General features: G+C 39.9%; 1 protein-coding gene across 1 annotated transcript in view; it reads left to right on the forward strand.

Moving 5' to 3' along the window:
- The window catches only part of CCDC6 (coiled-coil domain containing 6), a 116,992-nt gene that overhangs the window by 51,382 nt on the left and 45,165 nt on the right, over positions 1-20,445 (forward strand). Inside the window, exon 2 of the mRNA XM_002820914.5 lies at positions 2,424-2,573. Coding sequence (XP_002820960.1) covers positions 2,424-2,573 — 150 coding nt within the window. The remainder of the gene's footprint in view (positions 1-2,423; positions 2,574-20,445) is intronic.

The raw sequence follows: 20,445 nt of genomic DNA on the forward strand, positions 1-20,445 counted from the left end.
TCATAAGAATAATCTCTTAGTTTCTTATTTTCTATTTATCACTTCTAGGCCCCTGTGTAAAGGGAAAGGTGATCTGCCTAGCCTCTGAGTCCACTTCACTTTTACTGCTTATAATAAAATTTACCAGTTATCTAAAATACTAAATGTGTGTTAATGTGCAAGAAGTTGAGTCTGATCTGATAATGAAATGAGTTTATGGCAAACACCCTTTTGAATGCCAAGTCTAGAACTACCTGCAAGAGCACTACAGTTCCTCTCAGCCTTTCTGTTCTTTAACTTTTAGAATAGTCAGAATTCAAATCATATAGGACTTTGTCGGTCAAAACCAGAAAAACAAGTAGCTTGGATAGATGGCAGGCTTAGATATGTATGTGTCAAATATGTCTTAAATAAATACTTTGGATTCCTGCCCATAGCACTAGTGTGAAATCCTGAAGTTTGAGAGTTCAGAAGGCAAGTGGGGATTTATTTAAAGGGGGAGGAGACGTTTTCAGCAGTTCTCAGCAGTTTTCCTTGACTATAGTGGAAAGAGTAAGACATTGAGAAGCGTTAATGAAATAGGAGGTATGTAAGGGAACCACTGCTCACTGGGTGCCTTGGCTGTTAATACAAATTTATTAGCTGAAGGATTTTGTCTTTGTTGCTTAGCTCTCTTGGACTACCCCAGAATGGCTTTAAAAATGTGAGTACTGGACCTTCTCCCAAAGCCTCCACTGTTTGTGTTTGTGTAGCTCTGTTTTTCAATCTGTGTACTGTGTGTGGCTCTCTTTGTAGAGTTGCTCAGCAAGCAGTACCAGAAGCTGGCATACCTCCTGTAGGGCCACAGTGATGGGAAGCAGGGAGGGTGGACTCCACAGAAACCATGGATATTAGAGTGTGTGATGTTGGGGAAGCTGGCGAGTATACACAGAAATTGAAACCGCCAGAGTTGGATTGATTGTCGGAGGCTTTTACAGTAAGAGGTGGTAATTGTTTAATGTGGGTGCCCTTTTGTCTTCTGCCTGTCTGGTTCTCTTGGAATATTATAAATGACAGGTGCTGGAGGCTTAGAATTCATGTGGCTCTTCCTCCCTTGATTTGACAGATAAAACAAATGCATTATTTGGTATAAATGAATCAAAATGTTGTGGTTTAAAAAGTTCTTTAAATAGAGTTGAGTTTGTTTGAAACATGGACGCCCTTTCCCAAAAGATTAATTTCCTTCAAAGGTGGTTAGGCTTTTCTGTTTAGACAGAATAATAATAAGCCTAATTATTAAAACATTTTTTTCAGGGAGAGAGGAGGGTATCTACAGAAGAATATTTTCATCTCCATTGAATAATGCCTGACTCCCTTCTCTTCTGTTTTTAAAATTCAATTCACTAATCCCTCTTGTTGACTTCATCTCCAAAAAATTCCCAATAGGGAAATAAAGTAAAAAATGGAGCCCCTCTCACCCACCTTTACCCTTCACCCCTGGATTTCCACTACCTCCTAATAACTAGTTTTCAGCCATTTGGTGCAATTTTTTTTCTAGTAATTATTTAGCTATTCAGTGAACATGTGTCCATGTACATTTGTAATGCCTTTTATTTTTTATTTTATTTATTATTTTGAGACAACATCTTACTCTGTCACCGAGGCTGGTGTGCAGTGGCATGATCTCAGCTCACTGCAACCTCTGTCTTCTGGGTTCAAGTGATCCTCTTGCCTTAGCCTCCCAAGTAGCTGGAACCACAGGCATGTGCCACCATGCCTGGCTAATTTTTTGTATTTTTAATAGAGACAGGGTTTTGCCATGCTGCCAGGCTGGTCTCAACTCTTGAGCTCAAAGTGATCCACCCACCTCTGCCTCCCAAAGTGCTAGGATTACATGTGTAAGTCACTGCACCTGGCCCATAATGCCTTTTTCATGGCATATCCAAACCTATCCAAACCTTTTAAGTGACATCATAAGGAGGTGATATAATTCTACTTTTAAGTGAGTTGAGCTCTGCTCCAGTAAAAAATGTTGCCCAGATATTTTAATTGTAAACCGTCGAGATGTAGCAACCTGTGAGAGTTATCATGAATTGGTGTACATAGCACAGGACTGGACCCGTCTGCTACATTAGAAGGATCTTTCTGTATTCTGGTTATTGATTTGGGACAATTTCATAAAAACTGCAATGTGATCTTGGCTAATTTCTTTGAAATATCACTTTAAGAATAAGGACCACACATAGTAAAGGGGGGCTCTTTGGCATAATAGTGATATTCATTTCTATAGACTGCTGAATTCCTCTGTTTTGCATTTCTTGGGTGTGTTGGTTCACAGCTAAAAATAGAGCTCTATTTAAAATGGGTACCCTTTCTGGAAATAAGAACTATATTTCAATTAGTAAATTTCCTGTTTCCTTAACATGTGTTTTGTTTTGTTCTTTCCTTTTTTTTTTTTTAAACAGCAAGCCAGGGCTGAGCAGGAAGAAGAATTCATTAGTAACACTTTATTCAAGAAAATTCAGGCTTTGCAGAAGGAGAAAGAAACCCTTGCTGTAAATTATGAGAAAGAAGAAGAGTTCCTCACTAATGAGCTCTCCAGAAAATTGATGCAGGTAAATTATCTTTTCTACTCCCTCATCTTCCTTGCCTATTTTCCTTTCTAGGAGAAAATGACTTTGATATAGCACTTTGCTTGTAACATTTGCTGATGAGGTTGTAGCTTAAGTTCTTTGGAGATTCAAAATACCAGGTAAGGGTGGCAGCGGTGTAATAGTCAAGACTGTGGTTTTCTAGCTTATCTGCATATGTTAGGTAAGCTATTTTGTACCCTGAGCATTTCCAAAAAATTGCTGATGAGCGCAAGATTTTGGCATGAGATGTTGAATGTAGCATTTTGGAAGTATGGGGACTAATGCCAAATGTGAAATTTTTCTCCTTTTATGTTGAGCCTATAATAAGTACATAAACTTTTTGGCAGTCATAGGTGGGTCTTTTGCACTAAAATACGAGGATATAAAGTGAAACATCTTTAGGAAGTAGAAAGGTATCCATGATAGTTAAAACTACCCACAATCAACCATGTTCAAATGGGTGAGTAATATGTTACTGAACAAATATCAGACTGCTATTAAAACTCAACGTTGATCACGAGTAATATATAGAAGATGCCACACAAAACATATAGGAAGGTTTGATTTCTCTACTTCAGAGGCTTATTCTCTCCCCTCCTTTTTTTTCCCCCTTTCAAAGCTTACTGGTAAAGTACAAGGTAAAATTTGCTTAGGGGAAAGTTTGTGGGTTAGTATGAACTTAAAAATAAGTGGGATATTGAGTTTTCATTATTTAACATAGCTTGTCCAAAATAGTGAGCAGGTATAAAATTATCAGAACATTATTACCATTTTGTCTTTAGATGTCTGTGAAACACCCCCATATGTTTTAACATCATCAATAACAATTTCATTAATTTGCTTGAAGTATATATATTAGTGAGGTTGTAATAAGAAGTTATTTGAGGCTTTTTAAAAAATCTTCCTAAGTTCTTTTCTTACCTCCCCACATAGATGATCCTGTAAGAGGATACTGGAAACTCTGATGTAGCAACTTTAATGTTAAGACCATAACATGTTCCAGGCAGCTTTTACCCCTGTCTTTCTATTAGTCTCATTTTTCTACCTAATTACTGAATAAAGATACTGTTAATCTTGCACAAAATTTGATTTATATGGTAGTTACTGAAATGTGAAGAATAGGTACCCAGGCATACTGTCTAGCAGAGATCTATAGCAAAATTTTTGTACTGAAACTTTTTGTTTATTCATTTGCATTGTGATTTAGAGAAAAATGGATGGAGAAGATTAGTTTGACCTTTTAGTATGTCTCACTGGGGCAGCATTAAATGACTTATTTTACCTGGTGCTTCTAGAATCATGGGGATGTAATTATGGTTTGTTTTTCCTAGGTGTATGTGTAATCAGGTGCCATAATTTTTGGCACTGCAAGAAACTTTTTTTTTTTTTTTCCTTCAATTTACATGGTTGTTTTTTGGAGTCTTTAACCAAAGTACATTATAGGACAGTCAAGACCTCGCCAAATCATGTTCCTTTTCTCTATGTATCTCCAGCATGAGTGATTATATAGTCTGTAATTGGCCTCTCATTCACTTATGTAACCTACCTACCTTTTAAGGATATTGATGTTCCTTAAAATAAGATACTAAAAAAAAAATGAAAACATAAAAAAGAATGAAAACATAACAACATAATGCAACAGCAAAGGAAGTTATTTATAGTTGTATACTTGGTGTAAGAAGGCTTGAACTTAAAATTGAAGCTCCAAGCATCCTCTAAATAATGCTATGACACAGAAATATAGGGATTGTGTTTTCATAATTCTTATATCTAAAACAGTAGTTCTTGGTCAGGAGAAAAAAAATCATAGACTAAAAACTTGGAAAAATTTTTCAGTGGATAGTGGATCTTTCTAAAGGGTTTGAATAGTATATAAACTGAACAAAATAAACTGTTATTTCCAAAAGTGGTATACAATGTGTAGCCCTAGCCTTCATGCGGGCATGTCTTATGCTTGCCTTCAGCCAAAAGAAAGGGCGTAGTATGAAGGTGTGATTCTGTGAAAACATTGGGGTTCTCTAGATGGGTCTGTAGCTTGTTGGTGATTCAGCTTGTAGAATCTGGACAGATGGATGGTTAGCATGTCCCTGAGACAATCTGTCATGCATCCCAGCTTGGTTTTTAGGCTTTTTATTTTAATGTTGTGGTAAATTTTACATAACATAAAATTTACTATTTTAGCCATTTTTGAGTGTACAATTCAGTGGCGTTAAGCATTTTCACCTTGTCGTGCAGCCGTCACCACCATCCATCTCCAAAACTTTTTCAAACTGAAACTCTGTGCCCATTAAGCAATAATGCCCATTCCCTTCCCCTGGTCTTTAGGTGTTTGAAAGGAGATGGATAGCAGGTAGTTTTAGGTTCAGGTCTCTGGCAAGTTCTGAAGCTGTTGCCATTCTGAGGCATGATAGGAGATCTGTTGCTTTAGACACCAGGTATCACAACATGTCTATTTTTTGATGATGCCTAAGAACCTGCCCTCTATTGTTGTCTGGTTCAGGGATATCATAGCTGCAGCAGGGGAAGGGCTGTTCAGCCTATGATACTTATCCCTCAGGCTCCCAATATGTATTTCCTTAATAGGTTCAACCAGTCTTTTGTTGAATGCCCACATTTTGTGCCACCCAGCATGGAAATACTGTTTTCCATCTGGAAGATTCTTGCAGTAATTGAGACCAATAGACTTTTTCAACTATGTAATTATTTTAATACGGCTTTCTAGGATGTTTGCTTCTGCATAGGACCTTGCTAAAAAAAGCCTGCTAAGAGAAATCATGCTACAAGTGTCACCCACAGACAAATGAGTGCATTGACCTGTTCACTATGAAAGTGTTCAGCATTTTTCACCCAAAGGCCACTGAGAGGCTATATACAGATCAATTTTTGTTTTGTCAGAGTGCTTTGGCTGTTATTTCTGATAGTGATTGGACAATGCTTTTATGTGCATTTCAAAGGGATTTTTTGATCCTGAGAACAAAATGAGACTTGCTATAGAAGAGACATGTCCCTTCCTGTCTGCTATGGCCAAGTTGGGTATCCAATACCTTTAAAAAATAGAATCAAGTTTACTTAAGTATACATGAGAGTAAATCCATTTGCCCTTTAAAAGATCCATTTTGGGAGATGGCTTAAACACCTCCATATGTGTTCATCCTCACCAACAGGAAAACACACACAAAAGGGAGCATGCAGCTCTTCTCCCTTGCTTTTTTTTTGTGTCTATCCAGTACAGACACAAAATTGTATCTTTATCTCGTGAGAACTCTTGACTGAGAAGTCTACATCTTTCTGAGCCCAGCCATGGGTTTCACTACCTGATTGGTGAGACATTGTTCCAAAAAGAACTCTATTACTTTTGGTAAGTTCCACTTGAACCTACATTAGAGCTAAATTCTACTCTCGAATGCCTTGAAGAGAGGTTGTGCTTTAATCATTATTTGTAATTAAAACCTATAAGAAGCGTTTGTGAGCAAACATCAGAATTTTATATACAGGCTGAGCATGGTGGCTCATGCCTGTAATCTCAGCACTTTGGGAGGCCGAGGCAGGTGGATCACTTTGATGCCAGGAGTTCGAGACCAGCCTGGCCAACATGGCGAAACCCTGTCTCTACTAAAAATACAAAAAATTAGTTGAGTGTGGTGGCACACGCCTGTAATCTCAGCTACTCAGGAGGCTGAGGCAGGATAATTGCTTGAACCTGGGAGGCAGAGGTTGCAGTGAGCTGAGATCACGCTGCTGCACTCCAGCCTGGGGGATAGAGTGAGACTCTGTCTCAAAGAATTTAATATACAGTAAGTTATCACTTAATGTTGCCGATAAGTTCTTAGAAACTGTGTCTTTAAGTGAAATGACGTATAATGAATCTTATTTATTTGTTTGTTTATTTTTGAGACTGTCACTTAGGCTGGAGTGCAATGGTGCGATCTTGGTTCACCTTCCGAGTAGCTGGGATTACAGGTACCCACCACCATGCCCAGCTAATTTTTGTATTTTTAGTAGAGACAGGGTTTCACCACGTTGGCCAGGCTGGTCTTGAACTCCTGACCTCAAGTGATCTGCATGCCTTGGCATCCCAAAGTGCTGGGATGATAGGCGTCAGCCACCGCACCTGGCCAGTGAATCTAATTTTACCAGAGACTAATTGACACAAACAAGAGTTAAGTTCCTACTGCATATTTCTGGTCACGAAAACATCACCAAACTTCCAAATAAAGACCCCAAACACTTTAAATATTACACATTGAAATAAACGGAGCTATGTATACTTTTAAAAAGATTAGTTAAGAACAAGTAAGATAATTACTTACCGAGTGATTTCAGTTTAGGGTGATAGGTGGCCAGAACCTGTCTTGGCAGTTCTGGGTAGCTTAGGTTACAAGGTGGAAATCTGCCCTGGACAGGATCTATTCTATCGCAGGGCACACGGGCACACTCACTCACACTGGCTGAGACTGGAACCATTTAAACAATGCTAGTTAACATGTTGTGCACATCTTTGGGATGTGGGAGGACGCTGGAGTACCTGGAGAAAACCTGCACACACATGGGGAGAACACAGGAAATCCACACAGACGGTGGCCCCAGTGGGGAGTCAACTCTACTCCCCATCAACGTTTTAGTGAAATGACATTATTTGAGGACCTGCTGTATAACATGTACGTTAGGGGTAAAAAAAAAAAAAAAAAAGTCTAAAAGGCCATTCTTCAGAATGTTATAGAGTAATTATACTTGGGTGCTGAACTTACAGGTTATGTTATTTTCTTTGTGCCCTATTCCTTCTAGTTCTGTAATAGCAGCATGATACTTTTGTAACTAGAAAACATCTTATTTCTTGAAAAGGAAATTTAAAAATTGTGATGCCTGGTTTGTCCTTACCTTTTGAAACCACCTCCTTCTGTTTCTTTGACTTAGAGAGCTCAGAGTCCTGCTATGCTAGTAGCATCTCTTTGTCATAGGCAGCAGTGCACTGAACCCCCCTGCAGAGTCAGGCTCATTTGCAAGTGACAGGAGATTCTGGACTGCCCACATCATTAAGAACCAGTATAATCAGAATGCTCTAATGATTAGCCTAACTGTCTTGTCAGTCTTTGTATGATTCACTCCACTGGTCCTCTATTGTAAAACTTCTTTTCATTTAAAAAAAAATTTCTAGGCCTGGCGCGGTGGCTCCTGCCTGTAATCCCAACACTTCGGGAGGCCAAGGCAGGCGGATCACGAGGTCAGGAGATCAAGACCATCCTGGCTAACACAGTGAACCCCTGTCTCTACTAAAAATACAAAAAATCAGCCGGGCGTGGTGGCAGGCGCCTGTAGTCTCAGCTACTTGGGAGGCTGAGGCAGGAGAATGGCGTGAACCCGAGAGGCGGAGCTTGCAGTGAGCCGAGATAGCGCCACTGCACTCCAGCCTGGGAGACAGTGAGACTCCGTCTCAAAAAAAAAAAAAAAAAAAATTTCTAATTCCCCTGGAAAACTCTTAACCAGCAATCACAAATGCCTACTGGAAGACTTATCAATTATCTCAGACACTGAGATTGATCATGGTTTTAGCAATTGTGGATTTTCCCACCTGCTTTTATGCAGGGCCAAAGCATCAACTTGACTTCCTGCTCTTTGGGAGCACACTCAGCTTGTTCTGGATTGTCTACACTTTTCTCAACAAATACCACTACCAAAAGTTAATAAACTTTTTTTAACCATAGATTACGACTGGGGTAGGAAGAGTAGTGCATATTACATATATCTTAATCTTTTCAATCTAATCCAGCTTGCAAATTTCAGACCTTAAAATAATCAATAGATTTGTAGTATGGTACTTTCAATTCACATTTGAAATAGGATATGATTCTGAGAAAATAATGCTGCTCTAACTATAATAAAAATTATTATAGCCATATCCTAATAGGGGGCACATTGATGGTTGGAAATACTTAAGAAGAAAAGTCCTGGATCTCTTATTAAGGTGATACGGCTTATTTTTATTATTATTGACTTGGTTCCTGAGGTAAGAATGCTTCCTGGAGCTAAAGTAGTTGGAGTTTTTCTAGCATCTATGGAAAAATGATAAATAGAGGACAGGAAGGAAGTTGTGGGCAAAACTGCTGAACCTACTTCTGCCAAATGATTTATAGCTGAGCAGTTCAGAAGGATATCATGCAACAGAATTATTCTTCTATCTCATTTACACAGAAATAAAACTGGGAAGAAGAATTTCTAAGTCTCCAGATATGCCTGTTCATCTGGACAAAGGGCTTAGCACTTCATTTGCCTTCTTTCACTTGTCCTGTCAATTCTGGAGGAGTAGTTTATCCTAATACCATCTTACTGGATTCTTTTTTTTCTAGAGTGTATGCTTATTTAACCCCTGAAAGACTCTTTTTCTGAGTAGCATGACATTTCTGCAGGCAAAGGAAGTGAGTATAGACTCCCAATTCTCTTCTTTTCCAGGATGTACACTAGAATCTGAAGCATCCTCTTCACCCTCACTCCTCTTCAAGTTTCCCAAGCCACTAAGATGGCAATGAAATTATTTTGTTTATGCAAGGAGCAAAATCACATGTCAAGCTGATAAATAATGTATGAAACTTCATTTAGTTAATTTCAAAGGCGTCAAGACTATGATACCATTGCATCCATTCAGATGAAACCTTGGTTCTCCGTATGTTAGGGGAGAGATCTAAATGAAGTATGTCCTTTATATTTAGATGGCTAGATCTGTGGCCCTCCTGGCTTGTTTTTCAGGGCCCTTAATACTGATCAGAGAAATTTGCTATCACAAAATAGCTTTCAAAACAGTTAGAACAGAGCTTTTTCTTATTGTTTTCATTCCAAATTACCTGAACCTCAGCTTTGTCTGATCTTTTCAGGAGCAAGAGGTTCACACATTGCATTCACAGTATGCCTACAAAGAGCTACTGGGTTGTTTTTAATGCATTTTATGCTACAGCCACCAGTGGCCAAATTATAAGCCAGAATTCTGTTAGTAGCATGGCAAAAATCTCTCATTGCAATGTAATTTGTTACGAGTAGATAATAAAATAAAACTGAAGTAGTTCTTCAGTGTTGAAATTACTGAGTTTCTTTTAAAGTGTGTGTGCACGTGCGCATGTACTAAGGTTATGGCTAGATGTGATGTGCTAACATCCCCCCCCCCCAGAAAAAAAAAAAAAAACCATAAGGGCAAAAGTAAGGGCTCAGAAGCTTCCTATGCTGACTTTTTTGACATAAAATGTGAGAAAAAAGTAGGTAGAGGGAAAAATAAAGGTAGAAGAAAAGAAAGATAAAAATAATTAGATGAAGCTGGAGCTAAACTTGCTTTATTTACCAAAGTAGGTGGGAGAAATATTGTTATTTCTAGTTGGAAAGGTGAATCTTGTCTGTTGAAGGATACTAGGGCCCCACTATCGATGGACCCTAGCTATCACTAGAAACAGTTTTAAAATAACTTTAAAACTTTGTGGTTCTAAATGTTACAATGTTTTGCATTTCATTTTTAAACAATTTACAGTCAGTCCAGTCGGTAATTACTTTAAAATACGGAGTTATATCCTGCTGCTGTCCTCACCTTCCTATTTCCTCCACTCATAAACTTGGTAAGAAAGATGAGAGCTTTTATTTTAATTTTCAATAATGCCTCAGCTTAGAATGAATTCTTTGGGCTAAACACTCTTTCTTCCTCAGGAGAAAATGCCAGTTTTTACAAAATGGATTTTTCAGTATGCCAGAGCCTAAAGGATTTCTTTTTTTTTTTTCTCTGTTTTTTTTTTTTTTTTTTTTGGAGATAGTCTCTTTCTGTTGCCCAGGCTGGCATGATCTTGGCTCACTGCAACCTCCGTCTCTTGGGCTCAAGTGATTCTCATGCCTCAGCCTCCTGAGAACTGGGTTAATTTTAACTAGCCCAGCTAATTTTTGTATTTTTTTGTTTGTTTGTTTTTTTAGGTAGAGACAGGGTTTCACCATGTTGGCCAGGCCAGTCTTGGATTCCTGACCACAAGTGATCTGTCTGCCTAAGCCTCCCAAAGTGCTGGATTACAGGCGTGAGCCACCCACCGTGCCCTGCAAGGACTTTAAAAATCTTTTCCATGGAGCTTTTTTTTTTTTTTTTTTTTTAATATTCCTCCTAACCAGATTTTTTTTAAAGGTGTTAATGCTTTTAGTGGCATCATGCTCCCGGAAATCCAGGAAACTCAAGCTTAACCCTTTAGGTATTCCAAGTAGATAGGAAGTCTGATATTATCCTGAAGCCATCTGCTCAGAAGTGAGGGCCTGACTCTGGTCCTCAGTGTTGCTAACAAGGAATCAGAATAACAAATAACTAATTTCTGGAAGAACGTAGCTATTTTTTCTCTTTATAAAAGTTATATTGTGGCTTTTCCTGTAGAAAATAGCAGATTAGATAACTCAGACATACCTCACTGAAGATAAAAGCTTAACAAAATCCTTGTTTGTTAAATAATTAACATGATGGTGAAGAATTGTTGGGCAGAGATCTGAAGGAGGGTGGGAATGAAGCACCGAAGGCTGCTTTTATTCAGAGGGCACTTGGAATTCATCCAGAAAAACACCTGAGATAGTAAATTGTGGTTTTGGTCATTGTGTGGAGCTGGGGCTGCAGAAGTCAGTTGATTGCTTTTGGTCAAAGTTAGAGAGAGTGATCAGTCAACCCTCCCTCAAGCTGGAATCATGAAGGGCTGCATGCTTAGGCTAAGAGTGAACTAGTTTTGCATCAGCTGGGTAAATCAGAGACACAAGGCTTTGGTTTCGGATTAAGGTAGACCCAGACTTATGGTGCTTAGCCAAAGGAGATGGAATTTTCTGGAGCAAGTTACTGTCATCCTAGGCTACAAGCTTCTCCTGCTGATAAATTTTCAAATACAATATTCAGCCCACAGTTAAAGATCCATGCACATGAAGATATGAGATTCCATAAATATAAGTGACTAGAAATAAAAGAAATGGACTTCGCAGATACTTCAGATATTGGAATTACCAGCCAGGCAACCATGCTTACTAAGAGAAGTAAAAGCCAACCTTGAAACCTTTGGCAGGAAACCGGAAACATATCACTTTTCTTGTAGACATTCAAATGTTAAGTGAAAAACTAACGAATAACTATAGGGCAATATGTTTGAAATTTATATGATGTGGACAAATTCTTAGAAAAACATAACTTTCTCCAGCTGACTGAGGAAGAAAAAGAAAACTGTCTTCTGTCCTGTAAAGAAATTGAATTAGAGATCAACAGCCTTCATAAACCAGAATTCCAGGTCCAGATGGTTTCACTGAGAGTTGTACCAAACATTCAGGGATAAAGTAATTTGTCTTCCGGCCAGGCGCGGTGGCTCACGCCTGTAATCCCAATGCTTTCAGAGGCTGAGGCGGGCGGATCATGAGGTCAGGAGATCGAGACCATCCTGGTTAACACGGTGAAACCCCGTCTCTACTAAAAATACAAAAAAAGGCCAGGCGCAGTGGCTCACGCCTGTAATCCCAACACTTTGGGAGGCCGAGGCAGGCGGATCATGAGGTCAGGAGATCGAGACCATCCTGGCTAACACGATGAAACCCTGTCTCTACTAAAAATACAAAAAAAGGCCGGGTGCGGTGGCTCACGCTTGTAATCCCAGCACTTTGGGAGGCCGAGGCGGGTGGATCACGAGGTCGGGAGATCGAGACCATCCTGGCTAACACGATGAAACCCCGTCTCTACTAAAAATACAAAAAATTAGCCGAGGGTGGTGGCGGGTGCCCATAGTCCCAGCTACTCGGGAGGCTAAGGCAGGAGAATGGTGTGAACCTGGGAGGCAGAGCTTGCTGTGAGCTGAGATCGCGCCACTGCACTCCAGCCTGGGTGACAGAGCAAAACTCCGTCTCAAAAAAAAAAAAAAAAAAAAATTGTCTTCCATAAATTCTAAAGGGAAAAAAATGGGTCCCCAATATAGTTTAAGAGTAACATAACCTTCAAAGCTCAAACTTAAGTGTAGTTCAGAAAAGGCAAATTATAGTACAGCCTCAATCATGAACAAAAATCCTGCCCAAAATATAAGTAAATGAAGTCAGCAATATATTAAAAGGACAATGCACCATGACCATGTTGGGTTTATACAAGAAATGCAAGTTTAGTTTACCAGTAGAGAATCAGTAAGTGTAATCTGCCACATTCACAGAATAAAAAGAAAAAGTCATGATCATGTTAATAGATGGAGAGAAAGGATTTGATAAAGTGTAACAATTCATGATAAAAATTAGTGAACTAAGAATAGAACTGAAGCCTGACTTTTTAAAAAAGTGTTTACGTAGGCCAGGCATGGTGGCTCACACCTGTAATCCCAGCACTTTGAGAGGCCGAGATGGGCGGATCATTTGAGGTCAGGAGTTCAAGACTAGCCTGACCAGCATGGTGAAATTCCATCTCTACTAAAAGTACCAAAAATAAGTTAGCGGGGTGTGGTGGTGCACGCCTGTAGTCCCAGCTACTCGGGAGGCTGAGGCAGGAGAATCAGTTGAACCAGGAGGCAGAGGTTGCATTGAGCCAAGATCGTACCACTGCACTCTAGCCTGGGCAACAGAGTGAGACTCCATCTCAAACATAAATAAAGTGTTTACAAAAAGCCTGCCCAAAATATCGTGTTCGAGTGTGAAAAGTTAACTTTCCCTTTAAAATCAAGAACAAGGCCGAGGCTGGCGGATCACGAGGTCAGGAGATCAAGACCGTCCTGGCTAACGTGGTGAAACCCCGACTCTACTAAAATTACAAAAAATTAGCCAGGCGTGGTTGCAGGCGCCTGTAGTCCCAGCTACTCGGGAGGCTGAGGCAGAATGGCCTGAACCCAGGAGGCAGAGCTTGCAGTGAGCCGAGATTGCGCCAATGCACTCCAGCCTGGGCGACAGAGTGACTCTGTCTCAAAAAAAAAAAAAAACAAAAACAAAACAAGACACAGATGCCTGCTGCATTTACCTATATTGATTTTTGTTGTGGATTTCTAGCCAGTGCAGAAAGGCAAGAAAAAGATGTAAGGATTGAAAGAAGGAACTAATACTGCCATTTACTTATTATTGTGTAAGTGGAAAACTTTTAAATCTTAAGAATCTACAGATAAGTAATTAGAATTCCGTTTTCTCACATGAAAAATTGTATTTCTGTGTATCAGCAATAAGCAGTTAAATGTGAAAATATGAAAGCATCAAAAACCAAGAGAAGGGATTAAGTGCCATGGAAAAATATAGAACACTGTAAAGGGCATAGGTACAGTTGAAGTTTTAAGTAAGTTCAAGTCATTGAGGTAATATTTAAGCAAAATCTGGGAGAAGAAGCTAGCCAAATAGATTTTTGTGGGAAGAGTATTTTAGGCAGAAGGAATAGGAAAGTGCTAAGGCCTTGAAGTAAGATTGTGCCTGCCATGTTGGAGAAGCAGCAGAGAGACTGGTGTGGTTAGGTTGACGTCATGGGGAGAGAAGAGTGATAGATGAAATTGGGAGGTAATGGGTCTGGAGGCTTGATATGATAGAGGTTTAGGAGCCACTGTCGGCACTTTGGCTATTATTCTGCATGGGAGCCACCACAGAGTTTTGAGCAGAGTAGCAAAATGATCCTACATAGCTCTTAAAATGATTGCTTTGGTTGCTGTGTCATGAAGAGATTATGGATTGGGGGCCAAGGTGGGAGTAATGCATATTAGAAGGATATTCTGTAATACATGCCAAGAGATGGAGTGGATTATTCAGGGAGTAGTAGTGAAGATGGTAAACTTTGGATTCTGGGTACATTTTGAAGAAATAACCTCATAGGATTTGTGGATGGATTAGAAGTGGTGTAGAAAAAAAGGATCAAGAAAGACTTAGGGGTTTGAGTCTCAATGACTGGAAGAATAGTTACCATCATTTAAGATGGAAAAGACAGCAAGTGGAGTATGTTTGGAGTAAGAAGGTCAGAAGTTCAATGGCAATGTCTGGGCTTCCAAATGGAGAGAACAAACAAGGCAGTTGGACAGAGGTTCTGACTGGGCTAGAGATATAAATTTGGGAGTTTTTTCTTTAGAAATTATTTATTCCTATGGAAATTAATGCTGTTACTCAGGAGGTGTGCCCAGAGGAGAAGGACCAGAGACATATCATAAGGAAAACGCAAGGATGAACCACAGAATGGGAGAAGAGATATGCACCATATGTAATGACAAAGAACTACAAATCTGTAAGAAAGCAAACAACCCAGAGGAAAAATGGCAAATGATTTAAACAGACTCTTCACATAAGTACGTGGCCAAAAAGCCAATAAACAAATGGAAAAAGTACACAGCCTCATTAGTAGTCAGGAAAGGTGAATTAAACCACAAGATACTGCTAATAAATTCTTATGTACTGCAGGTAGAAAATTGAAATCATTACACCCATTTGAAAACAATTTGGTAGTACCTGATTAAGTTGGAAATATTTATTCTCTATGACCCAGTGGTTTCACTCCTGGGTATATATCATATTACATGTACATGTGTACCAGATATGTAGAAGAATGTTCTTTGTGCCATTGATCATGATAAAAAACTAGAAATGGCCAGGCGTGGTGGCTCACGCCTGTAATCCCAGCACTTTGGGAGGCCGAGGTGGGTGGATCACGAGGTGAGGAGATTGAGACCAGCCTGGCCAACATGGTGAAACCCCGTATCTACTAAAAATACAAAAATTAGCTGGGTGTGGTGACACATGCCTGTAATTCCAGCCACTCGGGAGGCTGAGGCAGGAGAATCACTTGAACCAGGGAGTCGGAAGTTGTAGTGAGCCAAGATCACGCCACTGTACTGCAGCCTGGTGACAGAGTGAGACTCTGTCTCAAAATAAATAAATAAAAAGCAATGACCCAAATGCCTGTCATCTGTCGAGAGGATAGACTGTGGTATAAATAGCTGGATACTGTGAAGCAATGAAAATACAAACCACAATTAGTAACAAGTTCATTTAGCAGAAAAAGCTGGATATGAAAGAATGCAACACTTAGCAAGACCAATGTTTGGAAGTAAATGAATACGTAGGTTGTTTGAAAAAACAACTTTAGGAAAAATGTAAGGAAGTAAATACCTTAAGAATTAGGATATTGATGATGTCTAGGAGTTTGAGAGGGGCTATAAACAGGAAGAGAAACGGGCTTTGGGCAGACCATGATGTATGGGTAACGTCCTAGATCTTGATTAATCCACCCCACCCCCAACCGTTGTTTTGCTTATCCTGAGGCTTAATCTAGAGCAAACAGTCCACATGAAGTGAGGACGTTATCATTTATTCAATCAGTATTTGCGTTCACAATGTATTGTCTATGTTTTGGAGTAGGATCAAGGAAATCCTAGTCACTGCCCTTCTTAGAGCTTTCAATCCTGTAAAGAGTGATTGAGAATGTACCCAGGTGTTATAGGATGGCAGCACACATCAGAGATGAGGGCAAAGGCTTTGAAGCCAAGGACCTCAGTTTGAACCCTGGATTTACCCTTTACGTGTGAAATTTCAGGCAGATCACCTAATCTCTTTAAGCTGTGGTTTCACTTTGCAAAATGCAGATAACAGTTTCTACTGTAGAGTTACGAAGTTTCAACCATCAAGTGTGTTAGTGTATATAAAATGCTTGAGACATAATAATCACCCTGAAGCATTAGCTGCCTTTAGAAGTAGCTGATGGAAAAGATACAGAAAAACATCATGAAATAGACATTAAAATGCACTTGAATGACAATGTGCTTCTCACACCTTAAAGGAGGGTGAGTGCACATTATGCTGAGGGCCTGTGGGAAAGCATTGGGGAAGTCTTTTATGCTATCCCCTAGTCTCAGTAAATTGAGGGGAGGGATTCGGACCCTATAGGCAGAGGCACAGCATGAGTGGGGCATGTGGGCAGAGTGAGTGGCATGGTTTCTGTAAGAGTGATCCGGCGTGACTAGCAAGTATTGTGATCTAGAAGACCCTGGACCAGTATGGTCACCAAAAGTGTTTGGCTGGCATGATGGGATTTTCTTTTTAAGAGTCAGAAAAGGACATTAGCTTTTCCTTTAACCACAATAGCTACCACTCCTTGGCTTAAACCCATCCATTCTTTGTTTGCTGCGTGCATGAACCCTGAAGGCATTTATGCTTGCAAACCTTGGACTGTCACATCAACTGAGTAGTGTGAAAATAGTATGAGGAAGGCGTGGGAAGCTTGCATAGGGATTGGATCATGGAAGGGCTTGAATGTTATGCCAGTGAGTTTGGACTTAGTCCACAGGTAGTAGGGAGCCATTGAAGAGTTTTGAGCAGGACATTGAAGTAATAGGACTTGTGCTAGGATGATCTACAGTGGACCTGGGGAGATCCAATAGGAGGTTTTGGCAGTAGCCCAAAGGAAAAGAAATAAAAGGCCTGAACCAGACTGGGGCCATGAGCACATGGCACACACAAAGGAGAGTGTGTGTGTGTGTGACAGCTGTTATGGAGGCTGACTTCATGGGCCTTGGTAACTCATGAGATGTGAGGCATTGACCCAGAATACTGGTACCAGTAACAGAAGGGGAGGAGGTGGGAATAAGTGTGGGCCCAAGAAGCCCTTAGTGATGAAGTACTGAGTTTGAAGTGGGAGTCTGAATTTCTGTTCAGTAGCACAGCTGACAAGTCAGTTCTTGAGAGACTTTCTATGTTCTGAGAGAGATTTTTGAGCTTTTTTCCAAAGCTCATATTAATAACATTATGATTGCTTTTGACAGTCTAATGGCTTAATGCAGTTATTGTCCTGGGGCGGCCTTTACTTAGTCCAATGCAGGTAGCTCCATTTCTTGGTAATTTTCAATAAACCAAGGATGTTAGTTGCAGTACTGTGGGTAACAGAGATATTAGTTGACTAGTGAAAACAAAGCTGGGGGCCTCTCAAGTTTCTTCTTCTTCTTTTTTTTTTTTTGAGACAGAGTCTTGCTCTTGTTGCCCAGGCTAGAGTGCAGTGGTGCGATCTCGGCTCACTGCAACCTCCACCTCCCAGGTTCAAGTGATTCTCCTGCCTCAGCCTCCTGAGTAGCTGGGACTACAGGCGCATGCCACCATGCCCGGCTAATTTTTTTGTATTTTTAGTAGAGACAGGGTTTCACCATGTTAGCCCGGCTGGACTCAAACTCCTGACCTCAGGTCATCTGCCCACCTCGGCCTCCCAAGTGCTGGGATTACAGGCGTGAGCCACCGAGCCTGACCTGGTTTATTCTTAAGTTGTCTTGAAAAAGCTGGGTCCTAGAGGTAGTGGCTAGAAGCCTTGCTTCAGTTGGCAAGGACTGACTTGACAACAAGCCCAGACCTGCACGTTGACATTTTGCAAAACCTAGGACCCAGCAAACCTGCTGCATGTTGGGTGGGAAGGTGCTCTCAGCATCCAGCGTACACATGCACCTGTGGTAGCTATTGGAGGAGGTTCTCCCAGGTAAATGATTTTCAATGCCTCTACCTGCTAGAAAGAATTTATTGAGAATAAAAAGTCCTTTGGTGCAGAGTTCTTGAATCTATTATGTAAAAGGCCTGGTTCATTGAAGTGGTTCCAGAAATCCTTTGTAAATTATAAGCACAACAATTATTGGTAATTGGATGATGCTTAAGGCTAGCCTGCTTAAGATCAAATTAATGCTACACTTGTGTATTTCATTGGGCTGGAAGTTTGCTTTGAGACTATATATATAATCAGTGGATGATATAAGAAAATGCTTGCTTTAGGACTTAGAATTTAAAATTATACTGATTTATAGTTGAGCATATAGTTGCATTTTCGTTTATGCCCTTTTCAGTTCTGTTAATATGTTTTTCTTGTTGGATCCCAAGGAACAAACTTTTATTTATATAACCCTAATTCTGTTGAAAATGTGATCTGCTGAGGGATCATTGTTATGTGATTCTGATTCCACAGGGATATTTTTATTAGTGTTAACATATAGCACAAATAAGGGTTATAAAACTGTTCCATAATCTTTGAGATTGGCTTTATATAAAAAATGTATTTGTTGAAAATTCTGATTTTTGAAAAAAGCCTTTTAATCTGCCTAGGCATCTAGCTTTATATATATTTAAGGCAGACACATGAGTATCATTTCAAAATATTAATTAATATGCTTGATTATTATTAGATGGAATAATTTTTGTTCTAGTTCAGGATCTTTGACTTTATTGGAAGATTTAAAATTGTTCATGTAACAGTACATTAAGACCTATGATTATAAATTTAAAGTCATGCCTAGAAAAGTTTGCCCATATTGAAGATGGGCGTCAGAGGTAAAACTGACAGCTAGTCTTGAGTCACCCTGCAGCAGGCTTCCCAGGGTTTTTACGTCTGTGGTGCCATGAGCTATAGCTTTAAAATAGGCAAGTCAGTTCAGAGTGTTGGTTCAAACCCTATTGGAGCCACGTTGCTTGAATTTACATGGTATCTGTTTAAAAGAGAATATCTGAATTTTTCTTAGACAAACTATGTGAGGCAAGTTCTGTAGTTATTAGTCCTTCAAGGTCCCTATGCACACATTTGCATCCTACCTCTTACCTCTTGCTCATCTTAACCCTTGTCTCATGATTTTAGGGGACTGAGTTACTTCTGTGTTTCTCTCAAGAAAGCTCTTTTTTTTTTTTTTTAAGACAGGGTCGCAGTCTGTCACCCAGGCTGGATTGCAGTGGTGCACTCATGCTCGCTGCAGCCTTGACCTTCTGGGCTCCAGCAGTCCTCTCACCTCAGTCTCCTGAGTAGCTGGGACTACAGGTGCACGCACCACCATGTCCAGCTAATCTTTTTTTGTAGAGACAGAGCCTCACTGTGTTGCCTAGGCTGGTTGCAAACTCTGGGGCTCAAGCGATCCTCTTGCTTCGGCCTCTAAAAGTGCTGGGATTATAGGCATGAGCCACTGTGCCTGGCCATGTTTCTCTTTTTATTGGCAGTTTCTTTGTTCCAGGAAGAACTATATTTTCTGTTTCTAGTCTTTGTTCAGGAACTCCATGCTCTGCTTCTGTTGCATGTCACCTGAGGTGGCAGAACAAAGCAGGCAGCAGAACTGTTTGTTTTAGCACTGTCTTTGGGGGATGATAAAAACTGTGAATCTTTAGCAAACAGAGTTAGATCTCAGAATGGCTTGATATTTTCCAAATGGGTTAGTGTAACCCAGTGACCTTACTTGAGTTCTGGTAATGACAGCTTTACCATCAAATTTTCCTTAGGGTATAGCTTTTGAGAGGAAAATGCCTCCTAAAATTGAGAGCTCTGATAGGCTTTATTACTAGTTCAATCTGTAGTCTAAAAGGAAGTACCTAAAGCTACTGACAGTGTTAGACCATCTGTCTAAATATGGATATTTTCCTGCAAGCCAGTGAGAGCCTTGCCTTTCCTCAGATTAACATTCTATGACAAACGCTGCTTGGTGGGCAAGAGATTTTTCAATGTTAGATTACATCCTTTATTGTTTTAGTTTACCTCAGGGCAGAGGCATAATGTTGAGAAAAAAGAAGGGTTCTTTCAAATAAAAATGGCAGCAGTTGAAAACATATTGGAGGAAAACATAGCTACTATATTTTAAAAGCTATGCAAGTAGTTTAAAGGTTTTAAGACTTAAGTTTATCGTCTCTCAATAACTAGTAGATACTGTTAAAGCTTAGTGTTCATAACTATTTTTAGAGCAAGGATGATGTGTTAACTATAGATCTCGCCTACCATTCACATAGTACCTGCAGATAGAAGACAGCACAGCACGCTTACTGAATGAAAGCCTTAGGTGCAGATGTACATGCTTTGCTGTATTTTTCCTCCTAAGCGATGCTTGTTCCATTGGGTTCTTTTTGTTGAAAGTGCTGGGAACTCTTCTTGTTCTCTGTTCATTCGTCTTAGTTC

The sequence above is a fragment of the Pongo abelii genome, chromosome 8, assembly GCF_028885655.2.
Source record: "Pongo abelii isolate AG06213 chromosome 8, NHGRI_mPonAbe1-v2.0_pri, whole genome shotgun sequence".
NCBI lineage: Eukaryota > Metazoa > Chordata > Mammalia > Primates > Hominidae > Pongo > Pongo abelii.